This window comes from Neofelis nebulosa, chromosome 7 (genome assembly GCF_028018385.1).
Source record: "Neofelis nebulosa isolate mNeoNeb1 chromosome 7, mNeoNeb1.pri, whole genome shotgun sequence".
Lineage (NCBI taxonomy): Eukaryota > Metazoa > Chordata > Mammalia > Carnivora > Felidae > Neofelis > Neofelis nebulosa.
The window spans coordinates 48,855,886-48,878,102 of record NC_080788.1 but is presented as its reverse complement, the minus strand read 5'-3'; the positions used below and the strand labels follow the sequence as shown (position 1 = coordinate 48,878,102).

The window sequence follows — 22,217 nt, the reverse complement described above, 5'->3', positions numbered from 1 at the left end:
TTAAATGCAACTTTAAGTCTTTATTAGTTATTTTTCTTTTGATTAACTGATCTTAAGATGTAAAAATATTTCTTACATTAGACTGTTTTAGGAAGGCATAAGGAATGTAGTATTGCTTCTCTTCTTCCTTTTTTTTTTTTTTTTTTTTTTTTTTTACTGGGGGGTGGGGATTGTCTGAATTTTGTTTCTTCTGAATCACATATCGAAGAAAAACAAACAATATCATATCTCATTTTAAAAATTACTCAACATATTCCCTTAATGTAATTTCAAAAGGGACTAGATGGTCTAGGAATGTGACCTATGAATAAAATTAAAAAGTTACATGCGATAGGTTCCGGAAGATGGCGGCGTAGGAGGACGCTGGGCTCACCGCGCGTCCTGCTGATCACTTAGATTCCACCTACACCTGCCTAAAGAACCCAGAAAACCGCCAGAGGATTAGCAGAACGGAGTCTCCGGAGCCAAGCGCAGACGAGAGGCCCACGGAAGAGGGTAGGAAGGGCGGCGAGGCGGTGCGCGCTCCACGGACTGGCGGGAGGGAGCCGGGGCGGAGGGACGGCTCGCCGGCCAAGCAGAGCCCCCGAGTCTGGCAGGCAAAAGCGGAGGGGCCGGACGGACTGTGTTCCGACAGCAAGCGCGACTTAGCGTCTGGGAGGTCAGAAGTTAACAGCTCTGCTCAGAAAGCGGGAAGGCTGGAGGACAAAGGGAGGGAGAGCTGCTGAGCCCCCGGACGGCAGAGCTCAGCTTGGCGGGGAACAAAGGCGCTCGCCAGCGCCATCTCCCCCGCCCATCCCCCAGCCAAAATCCCAAAGAGAACCAGTTCCTGCCAGGGAACTTGCTCGCTCCGCGCAAACACCCAACTCTGTGCTTCTGCGGAGCCAAACCTCTGGCAGCGGATCTGACTCCCTCCTGCTGCCACAGGGCCCCTCCTGAAGTGGATCACCTAAGGAGAAGCGAGCTAAGCCTGCCCCTCCCGCCCCCGTGCACCTTGCCTACCCACCCCAGCTAATACGCCAGCTCCCCAGCACCACAAGCCTGGCAGTGTGCAAGTAGACCAGACGGGCCACACCACCCCACAGTGAATCCCGCCCCTAGGAGAGGGGAAGAGAAGGCACACACCAGTCTGACTGTGGCCCCAGCGGTGGGCTGGGGGCAGACATCAGGTCGGACTGCGGCCCCGCCCACCAACTCCATTTATACACCACAGCACGGGGGAAGTGCCCTGCGGGTCCTCACCACTCCAGGGACTGTCCAAAATGACCAAACGGAAGAATTCCCCTCAGAAGAATCTCCAGGAAATAACAACAGCTAATGAACTGATCAAAAAGGGTTTAAATAATATAACAGAAAGTGAATTTAGAATAATAGTCATAAAATTAATCGCTGGGCTTGAAAACAGTATACAGGACAGCAGAGAATCTCTTGCCACAGAGATCAAGGGACTAAGGAACAGTCACGAGGAGCTGAAAAACGCTTTAAACGAAATGCAAAACAAAATGGAAACCACGACGGCTCGGATTGAAGAGGCAGAGGAGAGAATAGGTGAACTAGAAGATAAAGTTATGGAGAAAGGAAGCTGAAAGAAAGAGAGATAAAAAAATCCAGGAGTATGAGGGGAAAATTAGAGAACTAAGTGATACACTAAAAAGAAATAATATACGCATAATTGGTATTCCAGAGGAGGAAGAGAGAGGGAAAGGTGCTGAAGGGGTACTTGAAGAAATTATAGCTGAGAACTTCCCTGAACTGGGGAAGGAAAAAGGCATTGAAATCCAAGAGGCACAGAGAACTCCCTTCAGACGTAACTTGAATCGATCTTCTGCACGACATATCATAGTGAAACTGGCAAAATACAAGGATAAAGAGAAAATTCTGAAAGCAGCAAGGGATAAACATGCCCTCACATATAAAGGGAGACCTATAAGACTCGTGACTGATCTCTCCTTTGAAACTTGGCAGGCCAGAAAGGCTTGGCACGATATCTTCAGTGTGCTAAACAGAAAAAATATGCAGCCGAGAATCCTTTATCCAGCAAGTCTGTCATTTAGAATAGAAGGAGAGATAAAGGTCTTCCCAAACAAACAAAAACTGAAGGAATTTGTCACCACGAAATCAGCCCTACAAGAGATCCTAAGGGGGATCCTGTGAGACAAAGTACCAGAGACATCACTACAAGCATAAAACATACAGACATCACAATGACTCTAAACCCGTATCTTTCTATAATAACACTGAATGTAAATGGATTAAATGCGCCAACCAAAAGACATAGGGTATCAGAATGGATAAAAAAACAAGACCCATCTATTTGCTGTCTACAAGAGACTCATTTTAGGTCTGAGGACACCTTTAGATTGAGAGTGAGGGGATGGAGAACTATTTATCATGCTACTGGAAGCCAAAAGAAAGCTGGAGTAGCCATACTTATATCAGACAAACTAGACTTTAAATTAAAGGCTGTAACAAGAGATGAAGAAGGGCATTATATAATAATTACAGGGTCTATCCATCAGGAAGAGCTAACAATTATAAATGTCTATGCGCCAAATACCGGAGCCCCCAGATATATAAAACAGTTACTCATAAACATAAGCAACCTTATTGATAAGAATGTGGTCATTGCAGGGGACTTTAACACCCCACTTACAGAAATGGATAGATCATCTAGACACACAGTCAATAAAGAAACAAGGGCCCTGAATGATACATTGGATCAGATGGACTTGACAGATATATTTAGAACTCTGCATCCCAAAGCAACAGAATATACTTTCTTCTCGAGTGCACATGGAACATTCTCCAAGATAGATCATATACTGGGTCACAAAACAGCCCTTCATAAGTTTACAAGAATTGAAATTATACCATGCATACTTTCAGACCACAATGCTATGAAGCTTGAAATCAACCACAGGAAAAAGTCTGGAAAACCTCCAAAAGCATGGAGGTTAAAGAACACCCTACTAACGAATGAGTGGGTCAACCAGGCAATTAGAGAAGAAATTAAAAAATATATGGAAACAAACGAAAATGAAAATACAACAATCCAAACGCTTTGGGACGCAGCGAAGGCAGTCCTGAGAGGAAAATACATTGCAATCCAGGCCTATCTCAAGAAACAAGAAAAATCCCAAATACAAAATCTAACAGCACACCTAAAGGAAATAGAGGCAGAACAGCAAAGGCAGCCTAAACCCAGCAGAAGAAGAGAAATCATAAAGATCAGAGCAGAAATAAACAATATAGAATCTAAAAAAACTGTAGAGCAGATCAACGAAACCAAGAGTTGTTTTTTTGAAAAAATAAACAAAATTGACAAACCTCTAGCCAGGCTTCTCAAAAAGAAAAGGGAGATGACCCAAATAGATAAAATCATGAATGAAAATGGAATTATTACAACCAATCCCTCAGAGATACAAACAATTATCAGGGAATACTATGAAAAATTATATGCCAACAAATTGGACAACCTGGAAGAAATGGACAAATTCCTAAACACCCACACTCTTCCAAAACTCAATCAGGAGGAAATAGAAAGCTTGAACAGACCCATAACCAGCGAAGAAATTGAATCGGTTATCAAAAATCTCCCAACAAATAAGAGTCCAGGACCAGATGGCTTCCCAGGGGAGTTCTACCAGACGTTTAAAGCAGAGATAATACCTATCCTTCTCAAGCTATTCCAAGAAATAGAAAGGGAAGGAAAACTTCCAGACTCATTCTATGAAGCCAGTATTACTTTGATTCCTAAACCAGACAGAGACCCAGTAAAAAAAGAGAACTACAGGCCAATATCCCTGATGAATATGGATGCAAAAATTCTCAATAAGATACTAGCAAATCGAATTCAACAGCATATAAAAAGAATTATTCACCATGATCAAGTGGGATTCATTCCTGGGATGCAGGGCTGGTTCAACATTCGCAAATCGATCAACGTGATACATCACATTAACAAAAAAAAAGAGAAGAACCATATGATCCTGTCAATCGATGCAGAAAAGGCCTTTGACAAAATCCAGCACCCTTTCTTAATAAAAACCCTTGAGAAAGTCGGGATAGAAGGAACATACTTAAAGATCATAAAAGCCATTTATGAAAAGCCCACAGCTAACATCATCCTCAATGGGGAAAAACTGAGAGCTTTTTCCCTGAGATCAGGAACACAACAGGGATGCCCACTCTCACCGGTGCTGTTTAATATAGTGCTGGAAGTTCTAGCATCAGCAATCAGACAACAAAAGGAAATCAAAGGCATCCAAATTGGCAAAGATGAAGTCAAGCTTTCGCTTTTTGCAGATGACATGATATTATACATGGAAAATCCGATAGACTCCACCAAAAGTCTGCTAGAACTGATACATGAATTCAGCAAAGTTGCCGGATACAAAATCAATGTACAGAAATCAGTTGCATTCTTATACACTAACAATGAAGCAACAGAAAGACAAATAAAGAAACTGATCCCATTCACAATTGCACCAAGAAGCATAAAATACCTAGGAATAAATCTAACCAAAGATGTAAAAGATCTGTATGCTGAAAACTATAGAAAGCTTATGCAGGTAATTGAAGAAGATATAAAGAAATGGAAAGACATTCCCTGCTCATGGATTGGAAGAATAAATATTGTCAAAATGTCAATACTACCCAAAGCTATCTACACATTCAATGCAATCCCAATCAAAATTGCACCAGCATTCTTCTCGAAACTAGAACAAGCAATCCTAAAATTCATATGGAACCACAAAAGGCCCCGAATAGCCAAAGTAATTTTGAAGAAGAAGACCAAAGCAGGAGGCATCACAATCCCAGACTTTAGCCTCTACTACAAAGCTGTCATCATCAAGACAGCATGGTATTGGCATAAAAACAGACACATAGACCAATGGAATCGAATAGAAACCCCAGAACTAGACCCACAAACGTATGGCCAACTCATTTTTGACAAAGCAGGAAAGAACATCCAATGGAAAAAAGACAGTCTCTTTAACAAATGGTGCTGGGAGAACTGGACAGCAACATGCAGAAGGTTGAAACTAGACCACTTTCTCACACCATTCACAAAAATAAACTCAAAATGGATAAAGGACCTGAATGTGAGACAGGAAACCATCAAAACCTTAGAGGAGAAAGCAGGAAAAGACCTCTCTGACCTCAGCCGTAGCAATCTCTTACTCGGCACATCCCCAAAGGCAAGGGAATTAAAAGCAAAAATGAATTACTGGGACCTTATGAAGATAAAAAGCTTCTGCACAGCAAAGGAAACAACCAACAAAACTAAAAGGCAACCAACGGAATGGGAAAAGATATTTGCAAATGACACATCGGACAAAGGCTAGTATCCAAAATCTATAAAGAGCTCATCAAACTCCACACCCGAAAAACAAATAACCCAGTGAAGAAATGGGCAGAAAACATGAATAGACACTTCTCTAAAGAAGACATCCGGATGGCCAACAGGCACATGAAAAGATGTTCAACGTCGCTCCTCATCAGGGAAATACAAATCAAAACCACACTCAGATACCACCTCACGCCAGTCAGAGTGGCCAAAATGAAGAAATCAGGAGACTATAGATGCTGGAGAGGATGTGGAGAGACGGGAACCCTCTTGCACTGTTGGTGGGAATGCAAATTGGTGCAGCCGCTCTGGAAAGCAGTGTGGAGGTTCCTCAAAAAATTAAAAATAGACCTACCCTATGACCCAGCAATAGCACTGCTAGGAATTTATCCAAGGGATACAGGAGTACTGATGCATAGGGGCACTTGTACCCCAATGTTTATAGCAGCACTCTTAACAATAGCCAAATTATGGAAAGAGCCTAAATGTCCATCAACTGATGAATGGATAAAGAAATTGTGGTTTATATACACAATGGAATACTATGTGGCAATGAGAAAGAATGAAATATGGCCTTTTGTAGCAACGTGGATGGAACTGGAGAGTGTGATGCTAAGTGAAATAAGCCATACAGAGAAAGACAGATACCATATGGTTTCACTCTTATGTGGATCCTGAGAAACGTAACAGAAACCCATGGGGGAGGGGAAGGGAAAAAAAAAAAAAAAGAGGTTAGAGTGGGAGAGAGCCAAAGCATAAGAGACTGTTAAAAACTGAGAACAAACTGAGGGTTGATGGGGGGTGGGAGGGAGGGCAGGGTGGGTGATGGGTATTGAGGAGGGCACCTTTTGGGATGAGCACTGGGTGTTGTATGGAAACCAATTTGACAGTAAATTTCATATATTAAAAAATAAAAAATAAATAAATAAATAAAGAGTCATGCATAAAAAAAAAAGTTACATGCTTTTGAAGATATTTATTATAGTGTTAACCTTTAAAAGTGAAAAAGAATCTTTAACAGTAGGAACAGTTTAGTACATTATGTTAAGTGCAACTCATTAGAATTGTGTAGCCATTTAAGGCATGAATTATAAAGATTATGTGGAGATACATATTCCTTCTGTTTTTTGTAGGAAAGCATAGTATGAAATTGTGTGTATAGATGAAAATTAGAAGGGAATATGAAAAATAAAAACAATTGGATGATGGTGGAAAGATTATGAGCACTTTTTTCTTTAAAAAGAGTTTCCTTCAGTGATATTGCCATTCTTGCCATTCTTCCCATCTAAATGGAGCCTAATAGTATTCCTATTCTTGGTTAGATTCCAAGTAGATGTGGTGGGGTGAGGCAGGGATGGGGGTGGAGGAAGGAGTGGCAAGTGGAGGCCAAAACAGTCACCATTGTTTCTGAAGCTGATACTGAAGTATGTAGCTGAGGTGTGAGCCACATTAGGTCTGCTCACTAAACCCAGAGTTATCTCCCCAGTTGCAGCAACACCCCAGACCAAAGCAGGCCTCTCCCCCGACCTGCCCTATTCCTGTCCCCAGTTGGAGTTGATCCCACGAAGATGGAGAGTGAAACTGAGTTGAACCCATCCAGTTTGTTCTACCCAAATAAATCATTACACCTGAAGTGAGGGCGAGAGAGGCCACGAGTTACTGTATGAATTTCTACCACAAAAGATAAGGAATCATGAGTGGTTGGAGGTAAGAGTTCTAAAGTAATGGTAATTTTAGAATAAAAATGTCATGTGTGTATTTTGGCATTTTTTTGATTAGCTAAAGTGTAGTTACTGAAATTTAATTGCTTTTATTTTTGTTAGAATTTTGAGTATATCCCAAATAATTATTTTCTGCCTTTAGGCGTTTAAATGCAGAATTGGAGGCAAAAACAGCTGATCTGGTTCGACAAGCTGAGGAAGTAATAGTAAGTAAATTACTAATTTCATGTGAGCGCTAGTTTTTTTTAACTTTTTAAAAGTGCCCAAGGGGCGCCTGGGTGGCGCAGTCGGTTAAGCGTCCGACTTCAGCCAGGTCACGATCTCGCGGTCCGTGAGTTCGAGCCCCGCGTCAGGCTCTGGGCTGATGGCTCAGAGCCTGGAGCCTGTTTCCGGTTCTGTGTCTCCCTCTCTCTCTGCCCCTCCCCCGTTCATGCTATGTCTCTCTCTGTCCCAAAAATAAATAAAAAAACGTTGAAAAAAAAAAAATAAAAAAAAAAAATAAATAAAAGTGCCCAAAACATAAATTTTTAGTTCAATGAATTATCACAGAATGAACATGAATATATGAATAGGTGTATGTATATATATGCAAGTATATGTTTTTGATATGCACGCATTTTTGAAAAGCCACTGAAAAAGTGTTTTCTATTTGAAGTTCCAGTCATCTAATTAGTAAGAACATTCATACTTAGTAATCTTTCCCACTACTTTAAAATTAATGTTTGAGAGTAGATGTATATAATTAATTCTGGTAATTCAGTAAGGATAGAAATAACATGGGCTCTGCAAAAAAGTTGAATAAAGGATAACAGTCATCACTGACACTCAGATGGTAATTTGTTTCTTAAATTCTGCAGTTGGATGTAACTCAGATTCTTAGGGCTAGACTGTAGTCAGTTGTATAGTTAGAGAAAATGTAGTGAAGTTTTATCATTAGACAATATAAGCATGTTTTGCCCCATTCTGGCTACCAAATTGTTTATTCCTAATGTAAGCAGCTCCGTATGCATCAACATTCCCATTATTTATTCCTTAGAGGAATAAAGTGGCTGCTTTCAAACTTTTTTCAGTTTTTACTCTACTTAATACATCTTCTTTTAAATTCTCACCCATCCCCCTTAGGAGGGTAGTGAAGAATAGGGAATAATTTGTTTGAACTGCCTTATACAGTCCTTCATTATTCGTTAGTTTTGAAATAATAAATATATGTTATATATAATATTATGTATACACATATATATATAATATGTATATATATAATGTATTATGTATACACATATATAATATATAATATATATAATATACATGTATACACATATATACACACATACATACACACACATCACATTCTTTTCAGGTAATGTATTCAGATAATGGTTATAGACTTGCTAGTTTCATTTGTAATTAAAAATTTACTTTTAGTAAAATATTTATGATATCTTTTAGTTTTTGCCGGTGTCTTCAGTAGGAAAATAACAAACCATATTATAGGAAAATGAGGGATTTATTGCTCCAAGAATCCTCTAATAAGGACAATCTACCTCTACCCGAAAAAGAGTAAAGTAGAAGCCCAGGAAGGGCTGGGAAAGGGGAGAAGACATTGCTGCCCCACAGAAGCTAATGGATATAACTTTTGCTCCCTTGAATTTTTGTTTACTCACTTTGATTTCTTGATACATCATTACAAAAAACTTAGTACTTTAGTGCTTCATGATCTTCTTAACATTGAAGTCTTGCCTATTTTGAGATAAGCATTTCTACCCATTAAACAGATTTATGTTCTCATTTCCTGTGAGCCTAATTTCCTTTGTATGTTACAAGTTGGAAGACTAATGTAGTGGGGAAACAGGAGTTAGATAAGATCACATAAGGCACTGATACATTTTTCCTTTAAAATTGACTTTCTTAATCCAAAAAGAATGAGAAGCGAAATTACATTGTTCCAAACCTTATATTCATACCATAACATTTCGAATTCTATGCCTGGATTTCATGGAAACTATGGACAACTCTGAAATGATTAATGATCAGAAAGGCACTTAGCCATATCCTGGTTTTTGTTTATATGACTTACCTTTACTCATTTAACTAGAGAGATCAGCAAGAAGACCAATTGAGGCCTGTTTCAACACAAATTAAATCATATGAAAAGGAAGAGGATTGCAATTTAAAGTAAGTTAAATCTCAAATACCATTTTTTTGATGATGCATTTGGGTCTTTTTTTATGTAAGATCTTTTTGCATGTAAGTATTGGAAATTTATAATTTGAAGAATAATGTAATGTATAATGTAGTAATAAAATGGGAGCTTATATCAGCCAGACACAATGTAAACCCTTTACCTACTTTATCTCATTTAATTCTCAGAGTACTATTTTGAAATAAATGTTATTGTCCTCATTTTAAAAATGAGGAAACTAGAACTTAGCAAAGTTCAGGAGCTTGCCCAAGGATATATAGATAATATGTGATTTCACTGAGATGCAAACCACAGTTGGTAAGATTTCCGAACCTGTTCTTACATCCTATACTTTCTTTTAAAATTGCATATGAAAATTAGGTAAAAATAAATAAATTAGTAAAAATAAAATATATTAGATCTTTTTTCCCTTGAATTTCATGTGGACTTCAGGTATGTTAAAAGAAAAAAATAGGGACCCAAAAAGTATTTAGGAATAAATTTAACAGGAAACATAAAAGATCTATGTGAATAAAACTATAAAATCTTAAAGCTGAGGCAATAATGATCACCCAACATTCTAAGTTTCTTGCTATGAGCAAAAGTCAGACTATTCTCTTCGAAGCCAACAGATAGGAGTTGGGTTTTGAACCTCAAGCTGAGTCTTTCTATGCCATGATCAGTGAAAATCCAGTTGATGAAATCTCCCAGCCTTGTCTCTGGGTGACCATATGGAACTTATGGTAGAAAAAAGTGTGGCTTTAGCTTTGTAGTTAGATGGTAGCCAGTGAGGAAACTGATCCTGGAAAGATAGAGAAGTTGTATTAAATGTACCAGCAGTGGATTTAGTAAAACTGCCACCTTTGCTAAATGGGAAGGCAAAACAGGTGTCAAATGAACTTGTGCGTTAGGGAGAGAGGTTGGAAAACAGAATATTAGTAGTATGTGCTGTTAGTTACTATTAGCTGTATTATTCTTTGCCCACTGAATGGTCTTGGCACTTTTGTCAAAACCCACCTGACCAGAGACACATGGTTTTATTGGTGGGCTCTCAATTCTACCCAATTGATCTATATATCTTTTTTTTTTTAATTTTTTTAATGTTTATTTATTTTTGAGAGAGAGAAAGACAGAGTGTGAGCAGGGGAGGCGCAGAGAGATAAGGAGACACAGAATCCAAAGCAGGCTCTAGGCTCTGAGCTGTCAGCACAGAGCCTGGTGCAAGGCTCGAACTCATGGACCATGAGATCATGACCTGAGCTGAAGTTGGACACTCAACCAACTGAGCCACCCAGGCGTCCCAATCTATATATCTTTTCTTATGCCCTCCCTCACTGTCTTGATGACTCTTGCTTTGTAGAATTAGCTGCTTTTTGACAAGAGAAATTATGATATAGAGAAATTCTTTGAGGAACAAAAGCCTATTAAAGCTCAGCCTTGAAGTAAAAGTCAAACTAAAGATGTGCGCTTCATGCTATTGATAAAACTTTACAGTGGATTAAGATTCTTCAGGGCAAGGATCATTTTGAATGGCACCTAGTGAAACTTTCCAATTGGGTAAAATGGCTCAGTGCAAAGATCTAACTAAAGCTGTAGTTTCCCCATAGAAGCCTGACAACCTCAAAGTAAGCCATTTTTAAAGTCAGGAAGGAGAAGGGGAGGAGGGTGAGGTGTTCAGTTTAAAGAAATACAGTCTCGGAGAGAACTGTAGGTGTGGTAATGGCACACAGAACTAACTGGAATCAAATAGGTGTGAAATCCACTAGTTTTTAAGGGAGTTTTATTGGCAAAGAAACTTTGAGTGATAGACTAAAACTGTGACTGTTTAAATCTTAAAACAGCTGTGCGTCCTCCCATTCTTCTGAGATGACGAAGCAGGCTGTGAAAGCAGCACAGCCCCAAGAGGGTCTAATGTTTAAACACCTTAGAAGGCTTAGAAACAGAAAAGAAATGTGTTATTTAAGCAGTAGTACAGTTGGCTCATACTTGAAATATTGGGACATCATTCATTTACTCAAAAATACTGCGTATGATACAGCAATTCTCCTTTCGCTGGTTACCCAAGAGAAATGAAGACACATGTCCAAACAAAAACCTTTATGCGAATGTTTATAGCACTTTTATTTATAATTGCAAAACTGGAACAACTCAAATATCTATCAAGTAGTAAACAGGTAGGATAAGCAAATTATGTTATATCCATGCAATGGAATACTACTTGGCAGTAACAAGCAATGAACTATTGATGCAGCAGCAACATAGAAGCTAAGTGAAGAAGCTAGACTAAAATATATGTATGCTGTATGATTCCATTTTTTTAAAGTTTTTATTTAAATTCCAGTTAGTTACCATACAGTGTAATATTAGTTTCAGGTGTACAATATAGTGATTCAACACTGCCATACATCACCCTGTGCTCATCATGACAAGTGCACAGCTTAATCCCCATCACCTATTTCACCCATCCCCCCACCATTCACCTCCCCTCTGGTAACCATCAGTTTGTTCTCTGTAGTTAAGAGTCTATTTTCTAGTTTGCCTCTCTCTCTCTCTCTTTGTTTTCCCTTATCCCTATGTTCCTTTATTTGACATTCTGGAAATGGTAAAACTATAGAGACAGAATCTGATTCGTGGTTTTATGTTGTGGAGGGGAGATAATTAACTGCAAAGCACAAGGGAACTTTTGGGGGTGATGGAAACATTCTCTGTCTTGGTTGTTATGGTTATATGATCATAAAGTTTGTTAAAATGTATAGAGGTGTATAGCTAAAAAGAGTATATTTTACTGTAAATCAGTAAATCTTTCTGAAAAAAAAAGAAACAATTTTTGAACACCATCCATGCCAGGTCTAGCTACTGGTGATACAGTGATAACAGACCAGGTCCTGCTTCCAAGGAGTTAATGCCTGGTGCATTTTAATTTTTTTTAATAAAATTTTTTCCCATAAAAATTTTTTTATATCATCATTTGACATACACACGTGAAACAACTTATCCTTATTATATATAACACTTTCTGATACTTTATGGGAAATGATGCTATCAAAATTCCAAAATTTGGATTACAGAGAAGATGAGGCACGGCTTTTATCAAGTAAATGAATAGATTGAAATGATGGTAATGACTGCTAATGCCTAGTTTCTGTTGAAGCAAGTGAGAGACTGATTTCACAAGCCTAAAGATAAATCTGTTGGTTTTCTTTCACAAAATTTTCCTTAGGTGCAAAGTGGTGATGACACCTCTGTTTACCTTGGTCAGGTGACTTTTTAAAAAAATACTACTGTTTGAACAATTGGCTTTTAAACATGCTACTTGACTATTAGTTGGGAATTGCTGAATCTGGAAGGTAATTCTGTAGAGAGACAATCCATTTTAGCTTGGAGAATAATACACCTAAATGATTATGGTCAGGCAGTATACATTATAATAGGTCTTCAACATCCAAGGTTGCTCTGCCAAACAATACAGTTGGAAAACCAGAATCTAGCTTCTTAACAGTATGGGATACATATCCTTCGACCTGTTGGAAGCAAGGTTTACCACCCAAATCATTTCGGTCATGTTACGTACAAACCTTTCATGGAGAAATGTAACGAAAGTAACTAGAATACTGTATTTTAGTTCATTTTTCACAGAAATACACTAGCAAAGTAATGTCACTCAGCTAAACCTGAGGGAGACAGATAACCGTTAAATGTCTTTTGGCTGATACGTTTGTGTATCTGGGAAGGAACAATGGAAGCTACAGAAAATGTAAGGAAATGGCAAATATTTTTGATATGAAGGCCATGGAAGAGGACAGCTAAAATTTTGTATAAAATTTGGTAACATTTTAATGTCATATGTGAGAATGATTCTTAGTCTGTAATTTTAAGCTGTTTTAAAGCCTTCTTTTTATTCTTTGCAAAGCTATTTCTGGTTCTTTGAAAGGTTGTATATGACATCTATCTAAGTATATTTTTGTATTTAATATTGAAATAACCGATGTGTAACTAGTTCAGTAGGTGACATCTGATAGAAAGTAATTTTGTTTTTATGTCCTTATTCTGGTAATGAGTTCTCAGGGGGATATGATGAAGTGTTTTGTTTTTAAGTATTTTATTTATTTATTTATTTATTTATTTATTTATTTAGGGAGAAAGAGAGTGAGAATGTGAGTGGGGGAAAGGCAGAGAGGGAGGGAGAGAATCCCCATCCGGCTCCACACAGTTAGTGAAGAGCTGCACGCAGAGCTCCATCCCACAAACCATGAGATCATGACCTGAGCCGAAATCAAGAATAGGACACTTCACCAACTGAGACACCCAGTGCCTGTTTTGTTTTTTAATAGCAACAAGATATAGAAATAATATATATAATGGGGATGATCTAGACAATTGATCAGGGGGTAGGCAGAATCTTCCTGTGAAGAGCCAGATAGTAAATATTTTTGTATTTGTCAGCTTTACAGTTTTTGTCACTACTCAACTTCGCTGCTGGTAGTGTGAAAACAGCCATAGATAATGTGAAAATGTGTTGATGTGGATGGATTCAGCCCATGGGCCAGAGAGTGCAGACCCCATAAGCACTCTTTGTACTAAATAAAAACATATTTTGAAAACTGCGCAGAAAAATGAGTTGTATTTTAGAGGTACAAATTTCTAGTAATAAATTAAGTCAGTCACAGGGATGTAATGTACACCACAGGGAATATAGTCAGTAATATTATAACAACTTTGTACGGTGACAGATGGCAACTAGACCTATTGTGGAGATCATTTTGTATTGTATAAAAATACTGAATCACTATGATGTACACCTGAAACTAATAGACTATTGTATGTCAATTAAAAAAATGTGAAGTTAAAATGTTTAAAAAATGAATTGTATTTTAGATTCATGCATTTAGCAAATATTTACTTGGTGACAATTTAAGAACCTATATACCATGTACTACACCATGTACTAGGCATAGAGCAGTGAACAAGGCAGACATGATTCCTACCTTCATGGATTTCACAGTGTAATGGGAGAAACAAATACAGACCATGTATTTAAATGCATTAAACAAAGGATAACACTGGGCGGGCTCACACTAAAAAGCCTTGTGGTGAATTATTTTGTAAAATAGATAATCCCTGTGTGTGGCAATAATCACTCCTTATGATTTTAATTTGTTAAAGTTTGTGCTTCATTTTCCTACAAAAATATTGGTATTACATTATAACTTCTTAAAGGTGAATTATTTAACCAAAGCAATTTTCTTGTGTTAATAAATTAACATGCGCATAACTAGAATTATAGCAAAGTCTACTTGGTAGTTGTCTATTTTCCCTTTCAGATGTAATTACTGTTGACTTTTATTGTGTCTCAGCTTAGTATCATCTATTATTAATGTATAATGTTTATTTTTGGTCTGTAGAGGTCTGTTGTCTGAAGGGATAGTTCATCTTCATTCAGAAACTAAGGTATGAAATTGAACTTGCTGTAAATGTAATTACGTTGTATAGAATTTAAGTTATTTTTTAGGCTTTTCTTAGAACAAAACAGAGGAGTATGACTCTACAGAAATAGAATATAAGCCTTGATACTTAGAAGAGATGCCTTCATGATGTGTTACTTATAAAATAAGCTGAATCCTTTTTTGTCTCATAATTTCACTGAACAATTTGGTTATATACTGGAAGAAATTCTGAGTAAAATGAATCTGTAACCTAAGGAGTTTGTTTTCCCTCTGAAGCTGAAATTTACCAGGTATTCGACCCAAAAACAAAAATTATTTATATACTAAGAAGGTAATTTGAAAGGTTTATTCATTCATTTAAATATTTGCAGTGTATAGATCACTATTACAGGTGCTGGGCTTATTGAGATCTACAGGTTCCCCACCCACAGATATCAAGGCCAAGAAAACAGCCTATGTGAAGGCCTGCCTGGGGAATAATCAATGAGGAGAACTCAGTTCTGTGAGTCATAACATCCGGTTTAATATTCCACTAGCCAGCTGAATATCCTTGACTTTATGGGACTCATTTTCCTTATCTTTGAACCTGTTGGTGCTAGTGATATCTAGGTCTTTTCCAGCTATACAGTTTCTGGGATTCTTTAAAATACAATTCAATAATTCCATGAAAATAGGAGTTCTTCTGTGTAGTAAACTAGCAGTTCTCTGTATTACAAAACTGCTTTCCAGGGCAAATGATTAGAATCTAATTAATCAATAATTTAAATTCTTTGATGTAGCCAAAGACCAAAAATGTTGATGCAGTGAACAAGATTCAAAACAGACTACACTCTACAAATAAAGGAAGGAAAACAAATTCAAGGTATAGTACAGTTTTAAAAGTATTACTTTCTATTTTTTTAGTTTTATGATTCATACTATCATGATTTTAGTTGTTAAGCTCTTTCTCTTTCTCTAGATCTTTTTATACCTGGCATCGTATATATCTTATCTACATTCAGTAATTTAAAACATTCTCAACTCAGAAATGTCTTACAGCAGTCAGTAAACATTGTACACAGTTCTTTTAAGCAAAATCGCCACATTTCAAATTTTTAAATGTTATTTTTAGTGAGATATTTTCTTAGAACTGAGTCTAGAACATAGGTGTCTTTGCTTAGTTCTCTCAGACTAGTCTACTTTTTCGAACATTTAATAGAACACCATACATTATTGTGTGTATTGACATACAGAGTGATTTGGTAGGCTCTAAATAAGACTATAGTATCATTATAATTTACATTCTAGTGTTTTTGGTGATAAAGAATTCAAGACGGTTCTTAGTAGTTTAAGCTTGAAAAGGGGACCCAAGAGGCAATCTAGGATAGGAGACCTTCTGGAAAAGGAAGGTCATACCTACAATGGGTTGTACCAACATGCTTCTTATTCACAGTAAATTATTAAGTGTCTATTACTTATCCAAACTGATACTGCATTATAATCCTGGAAAAATCTTTGTTAATGTTGGTGTCTTTTAATAGGCTAAATAAGTTTTTTTGTTTTTTGAATAAAAGAAAAAATACAGTGAAGGGATAAGGAAAATAAAATAAATCTAAAATAGATTGATAGGGGAGCCTGGTGGCTCAGTTGGTTGAGGGTCCAAATTGGTTTCGGCTCAGGTCATAATCTCATGGTTCGTAGGATCGAGCCTCACATTGAGCTCTGCACTGATAGTGTGGAGCCTGCTTGGGATTCTCTCTCTCTCTCTCTCTCTCTCTCTCTCTCCCTCTCCCTCTCCCTCTCCCTCTCTCCCTCCCTCCCTCCCTCCCTCTTTTTCTCTCTCTCTATTTCTCTCTCTCTGTCCCTCCCTCTGTCCCTCCCCTGGTTACACTCATGGTCTCTTTCTCTCAAAATACATAAACATTAAAATAAATAAATAAAATGATAGAAGAAAAGAGAACATATACTGCGTACATCAGTACATGCATGCATACATAACTGGTTATCTTATTTTCAGACTTAAATACTACTTTTTAAGGAAAAGGTTGTTTTTATAAATAGAATTCTGAAGTCTGTGCTTATGTATTAAAAGAAAGTTAGGCTTTAAATTAAGTAAAAAGTTAAAAACAAGGCTTTTGGAATCATAAACTTGATGGGTTAGGCTTGGCTCATTCCTTAATGCCTTTACTAGTGACTTTTATTTCATATTTCTTCTCTTGTTAAGAAAAGCAAATCCAATTTTTGGTTGATTTTGGTTCTGGTTAGAATGTGTTTCTTTAGGTGGAAAAAAAAGTTGATTTTGATTGAGCTAATAAATGTTCACTCTAATTCTTAAGAGGTATTATTCTCAGTGTTTGCAGAATTATGGCTAAACGCAATATCACTTTATATAGTTCTTCAGCAGCATATAAGTTAAAATCCACAGTCTGGGTCTAACTTGGGAGGCCAAGTTCAGCACTCTTAGTTTTGATGTTTACTTGTTTGGAGGCAATGTGTAGACAAACTGGTTTCATAAGCCTTCTCTAGCTCTGTGGCCGTGTGATTCATAAAGATTGAAAGTCAGCCAAGTCTTTTATAATATAATCCTTGGAAGTATCAATTATAGGTTTCATCATAAATTCAAAATTAATAATTTTTTAATTAATAATTTTGATCTTTTTTATTTGGATAAAAGTCATATTTCCTTTGTGTGTTGACATTGTATATAATATATAATGAGTATGTATATGTGTGTGTGTGTTTATTTATAGTATAAAATTGAAATACTTTGATGTACAGACTGCCAATGATGTTGCCATTCCAGAGGGTTTCTCAGACTTTTCTCTTGCTAAAACAATTAGTAAAATTGAAGGGCAACTGGAGGAAGAAGGCTTACCTGATTATATCGATGATGATATTTTTTGTGGTGTTAGTAATGACATTGGAATAGGTAAGTTTTCTTCTGTTTATTTTTATCTGTATATCACAATTACTTAGAAACAGATATTTGGGAAATATTTTTTTGCATTTAAAAAAAGTATTGTGATATCTTGCACTTGTTTCAAAATCATCTAGTGGGACATGATGGTAGGAGGAATGAGTGGAATTACAGATGACATAAAATTGGTTATGAGTCAGTTGTTGAAGATGGATGATAGGAAAGTGGTTTTTCATTGACAGTGTCTTTCTACTTTTATATGTTTGACATTTTCCATTATAAAAAGTAAAAATGAAAAAGACTATATGGTATTGGTTTCATTGACCACTGTTCAACTAAGGTTAAAATGCCCCATAGCTTATCATTAAACATTAAAATACTTTTTAAAACCCAATGTCTTTGTATTTCTTTCATTGATTGTTACCGTATTCTACTTATGGCATGTTAAAAGGATAAATGAATCACTCATGTGGCATCAGTTAAAATAATCAAATTAGTTTTCTAATGAATGTGATTTTGTTTCTTATAAACTCATTCTCTGCATATCACTTTGAAAAATAATAAGTTTAGATACTCTAAAAACATTATCAGTAGTGCCTCTAGAACTGTTGAATTTATGAGGTGCCACCTATACTATTATAAACATAAGACAGTTGAGTGTAGATGAAGAGTTAATACTGAACTATAATTGTAAGTTCAGGCAACCCACTTGGCCTCTCTGTAATTGCAATTTCTTAATTTCAAAATTTAGCAGTTTATATTAGATGGTCATAAGGTTATCTTTAAAATTCTGATTCTGTGAAAACAATAACAATTTATATGTATAATGATTATTGTGCTACATGCTACTCATTCATAAATGAGCAATTCATTTATGAATTTATCACATTTACTGGCTAGTAAATCTAAGCTTTCTGGGTGTACTTGTCAGAAGAGAAGATAAAGGAAGCAGGAAGCTGCCTTTAGGTCTTTGTCAAGATGCCTTCAAGGACACACTGGTCACATGTTGGCTGTTTCTCAGTACATAGTCACCCGTGGTCCCATTACAATATTCCCACTCCCAGATACATAGAACCAATACAACAGACTACCTTATATTGCCACTTGGTTTTTATTGCTGAATCACCTCTCTGCCACTTTGTCTCCCTGCATTCCCTTTCCAGAGTCTTTGGCCTAGGTATCTCCCCTTTTGGGGGAGTTTTTCTCTTATTCCAGATATGAATGGGTATCTTACAGGCAAGAGGAAAAGATAAGAAAAGTAGTTTAGTAACACATACTGCTTTCTAAGACTAAAGTCAGAGGGAGATGGGGATGGGAGGTTAATGCTGTGGCCTACAGAGATGAGAGCACTCAACTCCTTCATGACACTAAGGTTAGTTGGGGAGAGAAAGAGATGGACAAACTCAGGCTCTCGCATTCTTCCTCCTTTCCCCTTAGAGAACAGCTACTGCAAACTTCACATTTTTAAATTTATCATTTCCCTTCTATCCTGTGCTAACCTGGAGTGACACGAGAGGCTTGAAGGAGAGTTGAGGCTGGAGAGATCTAGGTGGGTTAGAGCCAGTCATCATTAATCATCTCCATGATAACACTGGAAGCATTTAATAGAGAGAGCTTTGGGGGCACCTGGGTGGCTCAGTCAAACGTCAGACTCTTCATCTTGGCTCAGGTCATGATCTCATGGTTTGGGAGATCTAGCCTTGCGTCAGGCTCTGTGCTGATAGCACGGAGCCTGCTTGGGATTCTCTCTTTCTCTCTTCCTGTCTCCCTGTACCTCCCCAGCCCACATGTGCACTCTCTCTCTCTCTCTCTCTCTCTCAAATAAACTTAAAAAAATAAATAAAAAGAAGAGCTTTGGAAGGAGTATGGATGAAGAGATTTTGTGCATTCTCTGGGGTATATTCTAATGACTTCTCAGAGACCACTCAGGGATCATAAGATCCATGAAGGCAAAGCTTGTTTTATCCCCATTAGGTCTGGAACATTGTACAGACTTAATGTATATTTTTTCAATGAATGATTGAATGAATTATGGAGTGAGTGCTAATTTCAGTTTTCACTTTATTTACTTGTATACACCTAGAAACATCAAAGATTTACTGCTGATATCATTGAATAAAGAACTTTAGGTAGCAATGAAATACTTTGCAAAGGCAGATCTTAGAGTTTGTGCAAGAAAGCTTCAGCAGTAAGGTATTAGTGTATTTCTTTGCTTCTAAGGCACATAGACTACATTATAACTTCCGTGAAATTGGCATGTGTGTTACAGTCAATGGTATTTTATAATTACAATGGCTGAGACTGAAGTTGAGTTTTGCTTGAGTGGTTTTGTGTTTGTTTCTGCCAAACACCTGGGGATGTTACCAACCTGAAACCACTTTAAATTTTGACTGAGGTATTTTGTACCACCTTGGTAAAGACAAATTCAGTTTGCAAGAGTGAATACTGGCTTGTGGTTCAGATTCTAAGGAGAGGTTTTTGGGGTTTTTTCCCCTCTTTACTCAGTTCCACTGTTGAAATGTGAACAGTTCCTTTCTGTTGGGTGGATTTGTTTTTCCTTTACCTTGATAGTATGAGTATTCAGTGTCTTTAGTGTTCTCAAACAGGGGTCTCATGATAAACTTGCCATCTTGAGCATTCTTTTTCCTCATAAAATGGTCTGTCTGCAGTTAATGGCATCTTACATTCAGTGAAGGACAATAAATGTAATCATTTAAATCCACAGAAGCACAGAACAGATTTCTAAAGGCCAAACTCCATGTTATGCAGGAGGAATTGGATAATGTTGTATATGAATGCAATAAGAAGGTATGTTTTTTAAACTAAATGCTCTATATTTAAAGATATGTTAGGAGCAGTTTGATTATTTTTACAATAAATGTTTATTGACATATAATTTACAGTTAACTTTTGAATTAAAAATTGTATGTAAATACTGACTTATATTCTAATCTGAGATGTTGAATTTTCACTAAGTGAAAAAATTTTAAATACTTGTTAGCAGTTAGAATTTTTTGTATAAGATTTACAAATGGAAGCTATTAAACACAAATGAAACTTCTAACTTCTATTTTTGAAGGTGAGAATGGAACACAATTTGTTATTCTCCTTGAAATGGATATAAGTATCTCATTAAAAATCATCGGAAACTCCTTTTTGTTTTCTGCTTTATATTTTGATACCAAATCTTGTGTATTTTTCACATAATCTGTAATTTTATAACTATAGGAAAATGAAATTCAGGATTTAAAGTCTCAAATAAAAAACTTGGAAGAAGATTGTATGAGACAGCAGCGAACAATTAATTTGCAACAGTCTCAAACAGAAAAATATAAAACTCTTTTTGAGGAGCTAAATAAAAAATGTGATGGATTACAGCAACAGCTGTCTTCAGTAGAAAAGGTAATAATTTTGTGATTTTTCCTGCCCTAATGTTAAAAACACTATAAAACATTAAAGTTACATGTTTGTGTAGACATCACTTTTGTTCACTTATTTTGTTAGTGTTTACTAAAAAGTCTTCCACCATATATAGGAGAATATTAATAGATTTATTTGGATAAAATTCACATATAGTACACACCACACTCTAAAATTTTTTTTAATTTTTTTAATGTTTATTTATTTTTGAGAGAGAGACAGAGCACAAGCAGGAGAAGGGGAGAAAGAGGGAGACACAGATTCCAAAGCAGGCTCCAGGCTCTGAGCTGTCAGCAAGAGTCAATGCGGGGCTTGAACTCATGAGCTGTGAGATCACGGCTTGAGGCAAAGTTGGATGCTTAACAGACTGAGCCACCCAGGCACCCTGAAATCACCCTTTTAAAGTATACAATTTGGTGACTTTTTCTTAAAGTTTACTTATTTTGAGAGAGAAAGAGAGGCATCCAGCATGAGTGGGAGAGGGACAGAGAGAAAGGGGGAGAGAGAGATTCCCAAGCAGGCTCTGCACTGTCAGTGCAGATCCCAATGCAGGGCTCAAACTCATGAACCATGTGATCATGAACCAAGCTGAAATCAAGAGTGAGATGCTTAACTGACTGAGCCACTGGGTGTCCCCCAATTTAGTGGCTTTTAATATATTCACAGAATTGTGCAACTATCACCATGATCAATTTTAGAACATTTTAATTCAAATGAACATTTAAATTTAAATACAGGTTAACATATAGTATATAGTTTAATAATGATTTCAGGAGTAGAACTGAGTGATTCATCACTTAACCTATAACACCCAATTCTCATCCCAACAAGTGTCCTCCTTAATGCCCATCACTCATTTAACCCATCCCTCTCCTTCCTCCCCTCCAGTGACCCTCAGTTTGTTCCCTGTGTTTCAGAGTCTCTTATGGTTTGTGTCCCTTCTCTGTTTTTATCTTATTTATCCTTCCCTTCCCCTATGTTTGGTTTTTTTTCTTAAATTACACATATGAGTGAAATCATGATATTTGTCTTTTTGTGACTTATTTTGCTTAGGATAATAAACTGTAGTTCCTTCCACATTGTTGCAAATAGCAAGATTTTATTCTTTTTGAGCACTGAGTAATATTCCATTGTGTATATATATGCCACATCTTCTTTATCCATTCATCAGTTGATGGACATTGGGCTCTTTCCATTCTTTGGCTATTGT

At 36.9% G+C, this 22,217-nt stretch overlaps 1 protein-coding gene across 2 annotated transcripts in view; it reads left to right on the top strand.

The window, feature by feature from the left end:
• Positions 1-22,217, top strand: part of TEX9 (testis expressed 9) — a 69,178-nt gene that overhangs the window by 8,240 nt on the left and 38,721 nt on the right. The window contains exons 2-9 of one of the 2 annotated variants that reach the window (XM_058737639.1): positions 6,896-7,054; positions 7,211-7,274; positions 9,161-9,240; positions 14,650-14,695; positions 15,471-15,553; positions 17,421-17,599; positions 20,313-20,395; positions 20,816-20,989. In XM_058737639.1, the coding sequence (XP_058593622.1) occupies positions 7,041-7,054; positions 7,211-7,274; positions 9,161-9,240; positions 14,650-14,695; positions 15,471-15,553; positions 17,421-17,599; positions 20,313-20,395; positions 20,816-20,989 (723 nt within the window). In that variant the 5' untranslated portion in view covers positions 6,896-7,040. The remainder of the gene's footprint in view (positions 1-6,895; positions 7,055-7,210; positions 7,275-9,160; positions 9,241-14,649; positions 14,696-15,470; positions 15,554-17,420; positions 17,600-20,312; positions 20,396-20,815; positions 20,990-22,217) is intronic. The other variant, XM_058737638.1, reaches the window with a different exon arrangement.